The 17,790-nt window shown below is 38.9% G+C and overlaps 1 protein-coding gene across 1 annotated transcript in view; it reads left to right on the top strand.

Annotated features, from left to right (window-relative positions):
• Window positions 1-17,790, top strand: part of hmcn1 (hemicentin 1) — a 169,073-nt gene that overhangs the window by 35,900 nt on the left and 115,383 nt on the right. Inside the window, exons 2-6 of the mRNA XM_030132214.1 lie at window positions 6,080-6,150; window positions 9,292-9,450; window positions 9,543-9,665; window positions 11,437-11,608; window positions 13,845-13,951. Of these exons, the coding sequence (XP_029988074.1) occupies window positions 6,080-6,150; window positions 9,292-9,450; window positions 9,543-9,665; window positions 11,437-11,608; window positions 13,845-13,951 (632 nt within the window). The remainder of the gene's footprint in view (window positions 1-6,079; window positions 6,151-9,291; window positions 9,451-9,542; window positions 9,666-11,436; window positions 11,609-13,844; window positions 13,952-17,790) is intronic.

Genomic DNA, 17,790 nt, shown 5'->3' on the forward strand with positions numbered 1-17,790 from the left:
ATCACTCAGATCTGTTCTGTTGAAGAAGCATCAGACATGTCATGCTGTGTTTTATGTGTTATGGAATAAAGAACGTTTTCCTAACCTATCACACATCTATATTATAAACGGGAAGTGGACTCTGGTTGTGTGTGTGTTTGTGTGTGTGTCTTGAGCATCACACTAAATCTGAATAGAGCTGACGGCTGCAGTTTGGCATGTTTATGTGTTTTTGGTCAAGGAAGAGACTAGCAAAAACGGCAAGTTGATAGCACCAACATATTGGGAGATATTAGCAATTTTGGAATACGGTAGCCTTACAATCATGTCGCCATGCCCAGAATCCCACAGACACTTTGGCGGTGACTGCTGGACAGATGCGGTACAGCATGTGTGAATCAGAGGTGTTTGTGTCAGACTGCAGTGGAAGCTCAGCTTCCACTAAAATGACTCCCATTAAATGCTCAAATCTGTTCAGTTGTTTTCATTTCATTGACTCCAAATGTGTTGGAACTCGTTCATCTCTCAGACCAGTTGGTTCAGAATCAGTTTGATCCCAGATCAGTGGACTGGATGTTGTTCACTTCTCCTCTGTTTTCTCCTCCATCTCTGCTCAGTGCATTTGTCCGTAGACGCTCAGCGTCCATGCACTTCAATGGGACTGAGTGGAACTGCTGGAAAAACCACTACAAACTGGAGCAGCACTGGATAAATGACACCATGTTGTCCCGCCCCCAGACGCTTGGCGTCTCTGGGGTGAATGGAGCTGTGGGTGGAGCTCGGCCGGACACTGGGCTTCTGTGTGCTGATTGGAGGATGGGTCCAAAGGCTGAATCCAGTTTGATTGACAGCTGTTTTCAGATCTGCTCCTTCACTGACACAGTTCAGTTTAATACCGTCACACATTCTGCTGGGAAATCACAGAAACCAAATGAACTGTTCATTTACTGACCTGGAAGAAAACACAACCACTGGACTAACTGGTTTACATTTAACAGAATTTCAATGTTTTCTTGTTTACTTGGTGTGATAAGGTCACTGAGCATTTTCTTAAAAAGGAACGGAGGACGAATTTATGTTGAAATAACTGGACTTTTTTTTTTATGTAAGCGACACTGAGCTTCAGCTGTCTGAAAGACGGGCAGACGCCACTGGTGTGTATTGTATACACTAAACAAATGTCCATGCTGGGGGACCGGGATTTTGCCCCTGAGGGTCGGGATGTGAATTTTGAAAACACCCCCCCTTTTCGCATCCCACCCTCGGTATTGATGATGATGAAGTCCAGGATCTAGAATCTGTGGTTCCCCATGGGTCAACATGTTAGTAAAATATGAACATTCATCTGAAAAGAACATCCCTATGGTAACATTTTGCCACAAATAATATTATTCTTCAGTTTGCTGCAGGTTTGCATTGTCAGAGCACTGGTTTTGTGGAACTCTGTGCTTTGCCTTTCATATTTTCATTTCGGAAGTGTGAGTCGGGAACATCCAGGTCTTTGCTCTGCAGAATGAAAATACGCAGATTGGTGCTACTGCTGTTCAAGGTCTCCCCACTGTGGAAGAACGGGCAGGATTTTCCTAAACTGCCACGTCCTATTGTGGACTAAACTTTTCAGAAACACAGTTGTGACAGTGTTTCTGTGAATTGTCTGTTTTGTAGTCGCCTGTGCAACACTTTTGTCTTGTGTATTGTAGCCAAAGCTCAGAACTGATTTGTTTGGAAGACAATAACATATGTGACCTTTCACTGGTTTGGCCCTGGAATTTGTTTCTGCAGGTTTTGTAAGGAAAGAGAAACTCAGTCAACAGTGAATGCGTGAGTAATTCCCAGCAAATTACCTTAAGCCTGAAAGTCAGAGGAGGTGAAACCGAGATTGCAGTTGGACAGCTGCCCAGTTTGTTCCATCCCATTAGACTTTCTGTGAGTGCTTAAGCTTGGACGTGATTTACAGATGCTTTCTTCAGAGGTAACGTTTGAAATGACTGCTATCAGGATCTCAAGGTGTTTGTTTCCTTCCAATGCACTTGTATCAACAACTTCAACTACAAACAGATTAAGAATGCAGGAACAGATGCAGGTCTTTCTTTTGACTTGTTTACGGCATTTATTTTTCTGCCGGTTCTTCCTTTTTGTCAGACTTTCAAGCATTCTTTCACTCTGAGTTCATTCATTTGGCCTTGTTTGTTCCACTTAAATGTAAGTCGTCATCAGTGAGAGAGAATTAAAACCTGTGTAGCAACCAGAAGACATACTCATATTCATATGTACTTCTGTTGTAGCATTTCAGGCAAAAAGGGGAACATCACTGGGGACAAAGAAGCTTTCCCTCCTCAAATAATGACAAACTAAAAGAAGTTACAAAAATGTATTTACTCTTCTACAAATACAACTACAAAGGCTCTTTTACTGCTGGAAAGTTTGGTCTGACTCTCTAAGCCATGAACAATGATGCATTTTTTGCGCTTGAATCATTAATGTATTAAAGGTAAAGTACTAAGCACCTGTAAATTGGTCCAGTTGCAACTCCCAAACATGATTATGGTTGTAATGAATGACCTCAAGTCTTGCTGAAGTCACCCAGTGGTACCTTTATTACCTTCACCAAGGGGGTTATGTTTTCATCTGGGTTTGTCTGTTTGTTTGTTTGTTTGTCTGTTTGTCTGTTTGTCTGTTTGTTTGTTTGTTTGTTTGTTTGTCTGTTAGCAAGATAACTCAAAAAGTTTCTGATGGATTTTGATGAAATTTTCAGGAAATGTTCATACTGGCACAAGGAACAAATGATTGAATTTTGGCAGTGATCGGGGGGGACTGATCGGCCTTGGAGGAGGTCTTCACTCTCCAAGTTCTTTTCTAGTCTTCATATGTTAGCATCAACAAAACTTTGAAGTATTAAATTAATTTCTACTCGTGCTGGTGAAATGACACAGTTATTAACTGTGGTTTTCCACCATGGCAGCGTGCGGAGGGTAGCTGTGGTTAGAGGCGCTGTAGCTTTGATAGTCTAAAGAACACTTACAACAGCCATGGGAACTTCTTCCATAAGGAAAGACATGTCAGCTTTTCCATCTCTGAAAAGTTTGGCTTGAGATCCATATTCCGTTCCGAGCGGCCAGACACATTTCCATGTTAGTTTTAAAAAGCACCTCTGATCGCCGCAAATGTTCCCTCTCTTCACCTTGAAGATTTCGTTGCTGGCCAAAATCTGGGTCATTTCAGAAACGACTTCTTGAGTATGTTATTCTAGAAACTGAAAGTTCTGATGGAGAGCTTCTCAGACAGAAATCTAAGCTGTTAATGGATAAAATGAATAAGTGGAGAAAATTCTTATGTAAATGTAAATGTTATGAGAGTCACACCCGAACAGAGACCACCAGAAATTTCTTTGCATTAAGAGCACTGTTACGTTTAACCCATACAGACCCAGTGCTGCTTTTGTGACAGTTCCCAAATGAATTTTTCTCTCTATTTAACCTTTCTTAAGTGACTTATTGTTACCATTTATTATACTATTCTCCTCTGTATTTTGCATTTTTCACTGTAAATCATGTATTTTCCTACAGCCTGCTTAATTTCCTATATTTAATTTAGATGTTCATTAAAGCTCAGAGTAAATTAAAAGGTTATAATATCAAAAATTGGGAAAACTGTAGAAAAAGTGAGTTTTTGTGCAACAAGATCATTAACGGTACATAAACCCAGTGTGTCCATCCACTGTCATTGATCCAACTCCATGGGTTTTATTATTGAATCAGTGTTGTAGAAGATGACGGTGCTTCCACGTTCACTACAGAGCGTCTGAACGTCCAAATGGGTCATATCTGAGGACCTTGAAAAGATGAAGAACTGCATTTGACACCAATTATTTACATGTATTGATAGGATTAGTGGATCAACAGGTATTAAACAGTTTAGATCAGTAGATACTTTAGGTCGCCAGTGGATTTTTGGGTCTTTATGGGTTAAAGAGTCTCAACACTTGACTAAATATCTGCATTTGTCTTCTTGGTCCCGGCCTCTAGACAACGTTGAAGACTGTTATAAACCCGTTCTGACTGTATCCTTTTTCTGAAGTCAGGGATCGTTTGTAATTGCCCTCTCTTCAACAAGGGAACCCTTGTTTTGCAATCTGCTTGCATGTGCAGAACTGCAGTGTGCGACTGTGTGTGTGCATTTGCAGCCCCTCATCAGACTCATTCCTCAGCACAGCTGCAGCGGCTGAAGTCACACTGTTTGACTCAAGAAGGGGCTTAGCAGCTCATTAACGGATAGAACAAAGTAAGCTGAGAAAAAGCAGCGACTACCCACACTGGCAGAGGAACTGTACAGAACACAAGACATGTTGTCACTACAGTGTGTGGTAACGGTGTTCTAAGGTTATAATTGTGTGAGAGAGCGCTCCACTTGGGCCAAATCCTGAGAGGACATTGACATAGCAATATTAGTCCAAATTTACAAGTCTTCCTCAGTGATGACAGAGTGAGGAGCTGCGACTACCATTAGTGCCGTCTATTTCAAGCCCATTGTGTAACTTGGAGTCCACTGTTTCTCTGTAATGTTTTTGGTTTTCTCCAGTTAAAAAAAAAAATCCAAATCAGGAGGCTGAGGTTTTTTGCATGCAGTAAACCATCAAAAACATTTAAAACAAATGTGTGATGTGCTGCTATGAACCATGTAACTGTCTGAAATGATTTGAGGTACTGTAAATAATGAGGGAAACTATTGGTGTAGTTGTACACAAAAAAGAAAGAGTAAAAACAGGCTCCGACCAATGCGTTCAGCAGTTATATGACTTCAAGCATCCAGTTAAATATACTTTTCTGTATGGTGGATTGAATTTTATTCTATTTGACAGTGTTATCATGTAAAATATTTCACATATCAGTTAATATTCATAATTAAAATGTTATTTTTTTCAAAGTCAACGACGTATATGGCAAAAATAATAGAAAAGATGCAATAAGACACATTGTGAACACTGTAAAAGATGTACCAAGAATATAACTATGTAAAAAAAAAAAAAAAAGAACAGCAAGATGAAAATAGTGTCTGAGTTGTAATGACAGAAAAGATCCAACAAGATGAAAATAGGGTCAACGATGTAACAAGATAAAAATGAGATAAAAGGTGTAACAGGACAAAAGCAACAGAAAGGATCCAAGAAAACTAAAATTACAGAGAAGATGCAACAAGATGAAAGTTATGTAAAAGTTGAGCTGAAAAGACTGTCAAGAGGATGCATGAAATAAAAATGATGGAAGAGACGCAACAAGACAAAAACAATGTAAAAGGTGCAAAATGAAAATGTCAAAGACACAGATGACTAAAACGATGGAAAAGACTATAAGACACGTCACAAACACTGTAAAAGATGCACCAAGATTATAACAATGGAAAAGGCCCAACAAGGTGAAAATGATGTAAAAGATGCAAGGAATTGAAAGGAGTGTCAGATACAACTTGATGAAAACTGTGTAAACGCCAAAAACAAGATAAAAATGGCGTCAAAGATGCAACAAGAGAAAAATGAGACAAAAATGTAATGATCAAGATGATGGAAAAGATGCAACAAGATAAAAATTACTGAAAAGATACACCAAAACAAAAAATTAAAAGACAAAACGAGATGCAACAAAATGAAATAATGTGAGACAAAAAAAAGAAGACAAAAACAATGGGATCTTGTCCAAATTCTGGTTCATGATGTAAAGTAACAGCTTTGATACAAGTGACAAAAGGTGGATATACGGGTGTAAATGATGTGAGCAGGAAAAGGAAATCCTGACATATACAGTATCAAATATTTTACGATTATAATTCCAATCTCCTAAGTCGTCCCTTGTCATGTTATTTCTTTATCAACACTTTATCTGTGTGTATCTTTAATTTCCTTCCTTTCTTTTCTGTTTTAGTTAAATGTCTTCTTTCCTGCTCTTCATATTCTGACACTTTAATCTGGACATTCATGAGCTTTTGCCAAAACTAACATATGGCTCAAAAGACAAAAGTTTAGGCATCCAACATGGTTTCAGTCGTTCATCTAATGTGGCCCGTGGTCATTTTATTCACAGGATGTATTTGTGTTGTTTCCTTGCAGAGATTGGACCTGTAACGATCACGACAGACCCCAAGAAGTTCCAGTATGAGCTGAGAGAGTTGTATGTTCAGGTAAGTTCAGCAGATTCATCAAACTGAGGAAGCAGCACTAACCTGAGCCCTGCAGCAGTGGCATAAGGTCATCTGGTCCTGATAAAAGAGGCAGTCTGACATAGGGGATTAGCTAATTAGGACCGAGACGGATCTGTTAGACCACATTGGTCCATTTTAAGTGGACGATCATTTCCACTGCAGGCTGTGGTCCCATAGTATGTTAACAATAATGTGGGTGAAAAAAGCAATTTCCACCATGTTTGTTTTCCCTCAAAAAATGTATAAACAAAAACACACAATGGCCAGACAGCGAAACAGAGAACGGCCAAGTTAACATTTTTGTTTAATGACTTGGAGGCTGTGCAGAAACCTTCTTGTGCATCAGCAAGAGTCAACAGCGAAACCCCAGAAACTGCAAAGCTGGCACAAAGAAACCAGCAGAAAGTGGTAGCATTCAGAAGTCTGCTCTTTGAAGAAAGACTTTGGCAAGTGTGTGTGCATCCTTGGCATCTGCTTCTGTTAATCTGGTGCACTAGTGCATTGTGTGTAGGATGGACGAGATCCAGTTTCCTCTCAGTTGTTGCTTCATTCTTGGGTCTGTTTTTCCTTCGCTCACCTCCTCACCTGCAGAACTCCTGAAGAGGCTTTGGCCACGGCGCATGGAAAAGATTCTCCACGGAATTTCTCGATATTGAAATTGTTCTGACATAGACAGCATTGTGTGTACAGGTTCATATTTTTAGCAAAAGAACAAAAGTTCACACAGGGGCTGTTAGAGACAGTACTGGGGGTAGGGGGTGTTACGGGTGGGTACTGGGGTACAGAAGACATGGAGCAGTCCACCATGGAGCAGTGTCTGCCCTTTTGGCCTAAAATCATGGGTCACTCTGTTCCAGATGTTCCTCTGGGGGGTGATGCATCATAGCTGCCTATTGAAGCCCTCAGACCGACAGACATCTGTCTGCTGGAATGTTGCAGAAGACATTTCTATTTGACCCCAGACAGAACTAATAGTGAATGAGAAAGACAGATTACAAAGTGTCACACCTGATCTTCTTTTACTGTTAAGACTGTATATTGCAAGTCTGTGAATTAGAAAACTGTTGCCCACATAAAGTACATGTAAATGTTGTGGTATGTTTTCACATTGTTTTGTTTAATTTTTTCATGTGTTCATTTGTGTGTATTTTTGCTTTCATCCTTCCAGAGAAAACAGTTCTATTCAAAGATAACATAATGCATATTTAGTCTGGGTTCTTAATGGAATAGTACAACCAATGTTCTGGGGCTGAACACAGACTTGATATAAATAATTGAAGAACCCCATGTGACCATATGCATGTGCAATTTTAACTACGAAGTACATGTAATCACATACCTCTGTATTTGATAACATTAATGTCAAATTCATGAAGTCTTTAGACACAATAACTGCCTGTCAAGGAAGAAAAACAGATTTATTCAGTACATCAGAGCTCTGGATGTTTGACTCAGAATCTGACTGAAAGCTACAGCAGACTTTGATGCCACTCCTTTAACTGTGTATTACTTTTGGGCTTTGAAAAGTGAGAAGGGGGAAGTGTGAAAAACTGCAGTAACTTTAATGTCCACTAGGGTCTGGCTCCAGAAATGAGTCAGTACCCAGTCTGCCCATAGACCCCCATGTTAAAATAACCAGCTCTGCATCAGAAAGACTTATTTTTATGGACTGTAGTTCGTTTCCCTTCATGATAGCTGTACAAGGAGTAATTTCTTTTTTTTTTTTTTTTTTTTTACAAAAATTCCCTGATCATCCAAAGCCAAAAAGTTCTGCATAACTAAGGGAGGGCCCTCTGTGATTGACAGGTGAGTCTGTCCATGTGTGCTGTGGTTAGCTGTTAGCTGAAGTCAGAGGCTGAGTGGGACATTCAGAGCTCTTGTTAAATCAAACTTATTTTCCTTCCTGACAGGCAATGCCTCCATTAACTGTGTTTAAGGATTTGCAAAGGAATTTTTTAACAAGGCTGTCATGAAGTTTACCAGTACTAAACATGCTAACAGGTGAAACTTAGCTACGGTAGCTAATGTTAGCATTAGTTTGTATTGAATTAAAATGTCTCCCAGCTAGCCTGCTAATTAGCTTAGTTAGCTGTTAGTGGTGTGTTTGTATATTTTATGACTTAAAAATGAGTGTTATCTTACACTACTGTATGTGGTAACATATTATTAAGCAGCTTATTATAATATTATTAAGTAGCTTAAATTACTGCTGTGCTAATTTGAATTTAACCCTTTCATGCATGAATTATGAGAACCTTTGTCAAGATTTTTTTCTTGAGTGTTTTTATCCTCCTTAGGCATGAAAAAAAAAAAATTGCGATTGAGTTTTTTCATGTAGTTACAAAAATGTCCATGCATTTAATTTTTGAAGTAAAGAAACGTGTTTAAAACCCTAATATCAGAAAGTGAGATAAAAACAATGAAATAAAAACCTTTTAATGCTGCTAATCTGATGTTTTCTCACATTTTAACATATTCTAATGCTAGTTATTACTCACTTCATGGAGATAATATGCAAAAAAAAAAACTTTTTGTCTAACAGAAACCAATTGATTTACACTCAAAAATGTTAGTGCAGATCAGGTTTATCTAGAACAGCACAGTGACAGTAATAGTCTGAATGTCAGTGTATGGGAGGGTGCATAGGTGTCCACTGTGTTGGCTGATATGGAACTAAAATAACTAAACCCATGAATATACAAGAGAACAGCTGGAGAACAACTGTCCAGTGTAGTGACCACTGTGCATGAAAGGGTTAACATACATACCAACCTTTTCATATTTGGGTTGTAACTACTGCACCACACATCCAAAAAGATTTTGTGTGTATATTGTAGCTGTTTGTAATGTAACTTAAATAAAATATTTTGTACAGATTAAAATATATGGACATTTGCTTGACATGATAAAATTTTAATTTCTTTTTGTTTCCAACTGTTATCAAATGAGTGATTGTGGTTGTGGATAGTGGAACATCATGGGTCACATAAATCCTCAAGTTGATGCCATATGGTGTTTCTTAATTTCTTCTCTACTATTATACATTTTTAGATACAGCAGATTGGTAGCTGAGATGTGAAGGTGTACAACATTTGCCGATCTGATCCTTGTTTTACTCAGGGAGGTGGTGACTGTCCAGAGATGAGCATCGGTGCCATTAAGATCGCCCTGGAAATCTCCCTTCCTGGATCCTACATTTACGTCTTCACAGATGCCCGTTCTAAAGACTACAAACTGACCCACGAAGTCCTGCAGCTGATCCAACAGAAACAGTCACAGGTTTGGCTTCTGTTTTCTTGAGTTGAGTATATTTGCAACTTAAGAGTCAAAACAGATCATATTTTTATATTTGCGTGGGTTGATTTGTATAGGTTGTGTTTGTGCTGACGGGCGACTGCGATGACAGGAGTCACATCGGCTACAAGGCTTATGAGGAGATAGCCTCCACCAGCTCTGGGCAGGTCTTTCATCTTGACAAGAAACAGGTCAATGAGGTAAAAGAATCATTCAATGAGCTTCTTTTCTTTTCACTTTTAAGTTCAGAAGGTAGAAATTTTATGCCTTTGCTTCAGTCACAGTGATCGAATAATTTGACCTTGGCCTCCACACCCATGTAAATAAATGTCTTAGAAGGTTTTACAGTTTCTCTCATGTCTTATACTCGGCTCATACCCAAGTCTGGAGTCCAGATCAAATGTGCAGGAAACATTTAATTGATTGATGCATGCCGTAGCGCTTTTCAACCTTTCCAAGAAATGTAAATCAGAGGTCTTGAACTGGGCGGTGAGTCAAAGGCTGAAGTTAGAACTGAGCTGCCATTTTATTACTAGATACTGCAAGACTCCTCAGTAAGAAAGAAGAAAATTGTACATTTTACTGACTAATTTTCTGTCAAGACTACCTGAGAACATGTTGGTTTCTCTTCATCTTTTTAATAATAATAATAATAATGATAATAATAATAATAATAATAATAATAATAATAATAATAATAATAATAATAATAATAATAATTATAATAATTAAATTCCTCAGCTTTTTTCACCTTCCTTCTCTTCTCTTCATTATTTCAACACAAAATCTGTGCCACTAGGATTATGTCCGTGAAAGAAAAAAGGTTAATTAGAAGTAGAGGTTGATAGGAAATGGAGTTTAACAGACTGATGTATTTGGAAGTCAGTTCACTTAATAAAGGATCGTCAACAACATGATGGAACATGTGAGTCACTGTAATAAATTCTTCAATAAATAAATTAATTCAGCTCAAACTGAATGTAGAAAAATCTACTTTGAATAGATTTTTTTCAAATATTCTAGGTACGAAGCCTAGTTTAATGCATCAACCACTATTTGATTTTGACCTTATGATGTGTTCTTTTTTTTGTAGCTAAATTAGAATAAAGCGCTGGCAGCAGAAACCTTGGCCTTGATTTAATCCTTTCATCTGTTTGTGGTTCTTATTCCAGAATATCTACCATAATATTAAATTCTAAATGATTCTAGATGACTGTAGATTCTGCACTGGAAAAAATGAAAATAATTCTGATAATTTTCACTTGTTCCATTGGCATATTTTTTTGCTTGAATGCAGCAAAAAAATCTCGAATTTAGCAAAAAAAAAAGTCTGCCAATGGAACAAGTGAAAATTATCATAGTAAGATTTCTTGAAATAAGATTTTCAAGATCTGTTGTCTAAAAATAAGTTCTTATATCTCACTGAAAAGTTACTCTTTAGGTCCTTATGTCTTATTTTAAGTGTGATGAGATATTTTGACTAGAAATTAGAAAAATACACTTGGTAAGATTCTGAGTTTTGCAGTGTGGATATAATTAGTAGAGGCACAACACAACTCAAAACAAATGAAGAAATCAGTTCTTTCAGCATTTCAGTCTAATTTTAGGACTTCATGTAACTTCTTTCCTTACACCCAACTTTTAATTGAGACTGTTTGACTCCAGTGGCCTCTGTATACAAAAGGCTGCTTTAAATATTTTGGGTTAAAAATGTTGGGGTCTGGGTCTTAAACAGTAGCAGTTGGTAGCAGCTCTCTCCACAGGGAGAGGAAATAGGGGGTCAAGACACAGGGAATGTTTGAAACTTCCTGATGAAAGCTTTGCACATGTTGAGTGGTTGACCTTGTATGCAGCTGTGGGGTAACTGTGGGTTTGCAGGTCGTGTATTAATATCGTGTTCTTGTGTAGCTTCTCTACCATTATAGCCATAGCAGTTCATTGTAATTCTTGCATTTTTCCTCTTTGCTGTAGGTTCTGAAATGGGTGGAGGAGGCTGTACAGTCATCTAAGGTCCACCTGCTGTCCACTGATCACTTTAGTGGGGTCAGCAACACATGGCAGATGCCCTTTGACCCCAGCCTGAAGGAAGTCACTGTGGCCCTCAGCGGTCCAGCACCTGACATCGAGATAAAAAACCCCCAAGGTATGATTAGTGTTAGCGTGCCTCAAAAGAATCTCAATGAATGAATGTATCTGAATATTTTTTAAATACATATTAGGGTTTTCCCTCCTCTTTTGAGGCTTAGCTGCCATTTTAGGTGCTAACTAAGTACTGTATTTTCCGGACTATAGAGCGCACCTGAATATAAGCCGCACCTGAATATAAGCCGCACCCTCCAAATTTTAAAAGAAAAAAATCTTTGTACATATATAGGCCTCACCTGACTATAAGCCACAGGTGTCCACATTGTAACATGAGATATTTACACAGAAAGATGGTAAACAGATTATTTAAATATTTATTTCCATACCTTAACTGCTTTTTTCCAAACTGTGCCTGCAACACGGCAGTAAAATGATAGAAACAGGCTGGTTCAAAAAACCCAGAAAAGTCATTGAACTGTATCTTCATCTTCCTTCTGCTCATTAAACCGCTGCAGTTGTCTCCTTCAGTGTCGGAGTTGAACAGCCTCAGAAAGGCTCCGTCACACTCCTTCTCAGTTTCTCTTCCGTTGTCGCTCTCAATGTCACTTACGTGCAGCAGCTCTGTTTCCTTCTTGAACAGCCAGATCGATTGCTTTTAACTTAAAAGCTGCATCATACGCATTACTTCGTGTGTTTTCCCTGATGAGGGTTTGTGTATGACACGAAAAATGGTTGTTAAAAGTTAAGCTTATGTCACAACCCGGCTCTAAGGTTCTGACAAAAATGGAGACGGAGGAGGCGGTAAAGATGTAACACTGATTTATTAAATAAACTAACAATAACCAAAATACAGAGTCCAACAAAACGCCAGCTGAGAAGAGCATGAGGACCAGGGCAGGGCAGAACCAGAACCAGACCAGACCAGACCAGACCAGACCAGGCAGAGAGTAGACCCAGGAGATCAGACCAGAGCAGACCACAGCAGAGCAGAGCAGATCAGAGAGAGAGAATGATCATCCACGTCGAGCTGCTTAAATAGGCCTCACATCCGTCACAGGTGCAACTAATTAGGAGGTCGTTATCTGTAAAAGAAAACTGACAGTGCCCCTAGTGCCCAGAAAGGTACGGGGCCGTCACACTTAAAACCTCTCTTCTTCGCATCCCCTCTTCCACCTGTCTGTCTCGCTTTTGCGCCTCCGGCTAGAGCGCCCCCTGGAGGCCTTTAGTCGGTAAAAATCTATACTTGAGCCGCATCGTTGTATAAGCCACAGTGTTCAAAGCGTGAGAAAAAAGTAGCGGCTTATAGTCCAGAAAATACGGTAAGATGCCAAAGTGGATGCAGCTCATCTCTACCTTTGCAAGCCTTCTTTTTAAGATTTTTAATGGCTTTTATTTGTATGTTTTACCTTTCCCAATTATGTGAAACAATATTCTATTTTTTTTGACAACTCCCAAGATATCCTGCCCTACATGTGCACCTAAGTCTTAGAGAAAATACTAGAACCCGAACACCACCTAAAGCTTTTAAAAACCTTAGGAAAGCTCTGAATATTTCATATTTTCACATTTAATACACATATACGCTTTTTGATTCCCTGATTGGACTGATATCTCTATTATTAAGAGAAGCTTTTTCATTTATGATAAGCATTATGGGATGCACTTTGAAGTTTTTCCCTGTATTATTTAGCTTTACATATTTTAGAGATGGCAAAAAATTTCTGACTTCATGACTCAATAATGAAATGAGAACCTCATTCAACTCTAAACACAAACTGTTTTGGTGCCCATATTTTGGTATTTAATGTATTGGAAAATTAGAAATGTCAACATCTTAATTCTAATAAATATTCACTCACAGGACTGAATCAGTCATGTTTTTTCAGGGTTTCCTCAAGTTCTTAAAGGTCTAAAACTGTCCAGTCATCTGAATTTTATGTTTAAAAAGGTCTTAAATACAATTTTATCAGGTTAAAAATAGCTTGAATTTTGTACAGTTGTATGTAAAACCTGGGGCATAAAACCACTAGAGAAAAATATAAAACTATCATCAAACATCTACCATCATCCAGTTTTCTGTATTTATATCAGCACCAAAGTAGGACTACATGTGAAATCAATCTTGCATTACATTCATAAAAGATGTAAATTGAACTTGTTGAAATCTGCAGAATCCATGTCCTTCCTCCTGATATTTTTATATGTATCTTGCCGTCATGCGTAAAAAGTTGAGGATTTATTTGTCAGAGCTGCAGAAAAGGTAATTAATGTCTCCGTTCACGTTTTGCCTCCAGGGAAGATCATGGGGAAGAGTGACGGCCTGACTGAGCTCTTGCACATTCCCAACTCTGCCAAAGTTGTCAACATCAAGGACCCACAGCCTGGAATGTGGTCTATCAAGGTAAACAATTTGTTCTTTACCTGGAAATGTGTGTAAAATTACAGGCTGCTCCTAACAATTTCCAGAGCTGTCCTGTCCTTTTAAATGACTTACTGCAAATAGTTCAGTAGTAACCTTGGAATGAGGTCACATCTCACACCCCAGGAGAGAGCTTTGCCTTTGAGGAAGGCTGATTTACGACAGTGGTATATCAGCTAGTTGAGATACAGTGATATGTAATCAGTTTAACATGCATATTGTCTGGTGAATGGATCTGCTAGCAAACAAAAAACAATCAGAAAGAAACATAAGAGCACTAAACTGATTTGAACTGTTAGTTCTGCTGTCAGCACAACCTGATACAGCTTTTGTTTGGGCCGTTGTTACTGTTTTTCTCGTACGGGGCTCGAAAGCACTGGCACCCTGCAGTGGAGGTAATGCATAAAAGGTCACACATTTGACTGCATGCACTGTTAATGCCAGATGTTGGAAAATGACAAACATTTTTTCCTGAGTGATTTGTTGTATTCTCGGTGTAGTCCTGCTGGGACGCTTTTCCTCATCTTTGCATAGCTGTGGTATGTGTTAGCGCCCAATTGATTTACAGGGGAGAAGATGAGATGAAAAACTGTGTCATTTCTGGATTTCCTCTCAAGAGAGTCGAAACGGATACGTGTAGGGGGCATGTTTTTCATATGTTCGCTGCCAGTTCTCCTGAAGATTCGATTTCTGTTGGAATACCATGTTTTTTCATTCTTGTGAAAAACTGAAGGAGGTGTTTATTGCCTGCAAATTCATGCAGTGTCCTTGTACTGTAGTGTCTCTTCTTTGTTGGTTATTTTCTTGCTGGTTCTGGTTTTCCTTTCTCTAGACACTAATCAGAGCTGGGGGACTTGGGTCACATGACTTAAGTCAGACAAGTTACAGTTTTTATAAATTCAGACTTGCTTGACTAACACTGACACAAGACTCGAGTTGACTTAAACTTTTGGGCGATGACTTGACAAATCATCCTGCTCATATTGAGAACACTCAAATATTTTGTTAAACTTTGTTTAACTTTGATTACAAGATGAAGAATCTTCTTTTGTCAGTTGGTAATGAACATGTGGACATGCAACACACACCAAACTTGAGCCTCTTCTTTTAACCCATCACTAGCTGAATATGCTGGAACTCTGCACACACTGCAGACTAGGAACAGTAGGCTGCCATGTCAGGTGCCCAAGGAGCAAATGGGGGGTTAAAGGCCTTGCTCAGGGGCACAGCAGCCAATAGTCTCACTGCCAGATCAGGGAACTGAAATGTTGATCCTTCGGTCACAAGCTGCTACTCCAACCTTCTAGGCTAGGAGTCGCCAACCCCGATCCTCGAGGGCCGGTATCCTGCATGTTTTAGATGTTTCCCTCTTCCAGCACACCTGACGGGTTTTATCAGGCTTCTGCAGAGCTGGATGACAGGCTTATCATTTGAGTCAGGTGTGTTGGAAGGGGGATACATCTAAACCATGCAGGATACCAGCCCTCGAGGACCAGGATTGGTGACCCCTGTTCTAGGCCTTGGTTGCCCTGGTTACAGCATGCATTCACTGGGGCATCATTTCAATAAGTTTATGCAGTGTTACATTTATTTCCAAATTTTTGGACACGTAACATTGTTAACCCAGACCTGACCAATTGAATCAACTCCAGATTATAACACTGCCCCCACAGGCTTGTACTGTAGGCACTAGGCATGATGGGTCATCACTTCATCTATTCTCACCCTGATGGACCAGGGTCATTTGGAATTCATCAAACCTCATGACCTTTTTCTATTGAAACACAGTTCAATCTTTATGCTCTCTACTAACTGATGGTCGTTTAAGAAATTAAAAACTACTCACTTCATCATTTGAGGTTAAATAAATTGTTGAGAGCAGAAATAATCCAATGGAAGGATCTGATTCCCAATTTAATCCATGTGGTGCCCTTTTTTTTTGGACAGACTGTATATAATTGAGTGATTCCCAATGCAATGTGTATCCGTCATCAAGAAGCCAACAATTGAAATAATAGGCAGAGAAGGAATGAAGAATACAGTGGCCTATTAGAGCACCATCACTCACCACTGTTATTCCTTTGGAAGACTATAATCAAAGGCTCATCTTCTCATGTATGATGGATCATCTGAAGACTATACTTGACTTGTCTTCCTTGGTTTTTTAGAAGGGACTTGCATGATTTTCTCCTCAAACATTTTGGGCTTCTGTACAACTTACAGAGTAAGATTTGAGACTTGCTTGTCAGTTGTCTATGTGTGACTCATCTCCACCTCTGGCACTAATCTATACTAGTAGTAACAGCACTGATCTTATGGGTTATTTTCTATGCACATATCCTTATTGACACAAAAAAACTGGGGACAAAACACACTTATTTTGTTTTTGGATAAAATTTGATTTACTGTATGAGATGAACTCATTTCTGTCCAGCTGTGTCAGTACTTAACCCACAGGTTAATCTCATGCTGAGCTCTGGTGAACACTGGTGTGAGGAGCCTCTTCTCTTTTCACCAATGAAAAACTGGCAGATATTCAACATTTATAGCTTTTGCTCTCTGGACATGTTTTCCTTCTCTGTGTTTAAACAAGAGGAAACCCCTCTGGATGGTACCCCTCAGTTTTCCTCTCTTTTGACAGTTGCTGGTTCTGGTTAAAAGGGTTATTTTTACTGTCAGATATTAAAAATTACCTAAAATTATCATCAGAGTATTTAGTCTCTTGGATGACAGACGAAATGTTTTTAAAAGAGCTAAACCAGTCTAGTTAAACTGAGAAGAGCTACCAAGAAGAATGAAGACCTGGACTAATGAGAACCTATACAAACATTAAAATAAGGAGCTTTGAAGTTCTGTCAAAGATGCCAGTGTATTGGATTGTAGAGATATGAACTGAATTTATTTACACCAATGGGACGGGGGATTTATGTGACCACAAGAGGGAGTAGAGAGTTACTCTGCTGGTCTCCTATGGTGAGGAAAACTGTGATAAGTGTTATGTGATGAGCAATAAAAGCTAGAAGCACTATTGTTTTTTTTCTCCACTGAACACAGCTGTAAATGAAAAGAATGGAGTTTGAGGCTGAAATGTCAGTGTTTCTTCTACACGGTTGAGTTTGACTCTGATGCTTATGAAGGTACAAAGTTATTATAAGATGTTCTTATGTTTGCTAAGTTGCCGTTTGTTGATCCATGTTTCAGATTAAACTGCAACAGTTCGGACTTTGTTTGTTGGATTCCAAACAGATCTTTAGTTCAGCTATTGACAACACAAACCGTACAGAAAACAGAGGTGATTTGTGGTTTTACTGCAGCTGTTTTCAGTCTAAAAACAGAGCAAAGCTAACAGAGCTATAATGTAAACTATCAGCTGATGCAGTATGCAAAGATTTTACGACACTGTTATTTTGAGCGTCTGTCTAAAGAAGCGTCAATGAAGAAGGAAGCGTCATGATACTATAATGCAGATGTTTGTAAAGAATGAGCTTAACGCATTATTCAGTGAGTGATACCGTCTGTTGACACATAGCATTGAGTCTTTGGTGGTTTTGGGAGAACTAAGTGTGTTCTGGTATCAGACTGCCCCCTGCTGTTGAGAGTTTGGAATACCAACACTACATAGAACCTCTTAAATGGTTCTGCATCACAAGGTTTTGAGTTAAGCCTGTGTTTTCACATTATACACTATCTTAACTTTTTCCAATACACACTTTTCATAAAACTTATTAAACAGACATAAAAACAAATTAACTGTTTCCTTCCGTCTTTTTACTGTCCTGTGGTTGCCTCTCTTTTCTCCCTCTCTGTCTTCTTAAATCTCT

The sequence above is a fragment of the Sphaeramia orbicularis genome, chromosome 4 (assembly GCF_902148855.1).
Source record: "Sphaeramia orbicularis chromosome 4, fSphaOr1.1, whole genome shotgun sequence".
NCBI lineage: Eukaryota > Metazoa > Chordata > Actinopteri > Kurtiformes > Apogonidae > Sphaeramia > Sphaeramia orbicularis.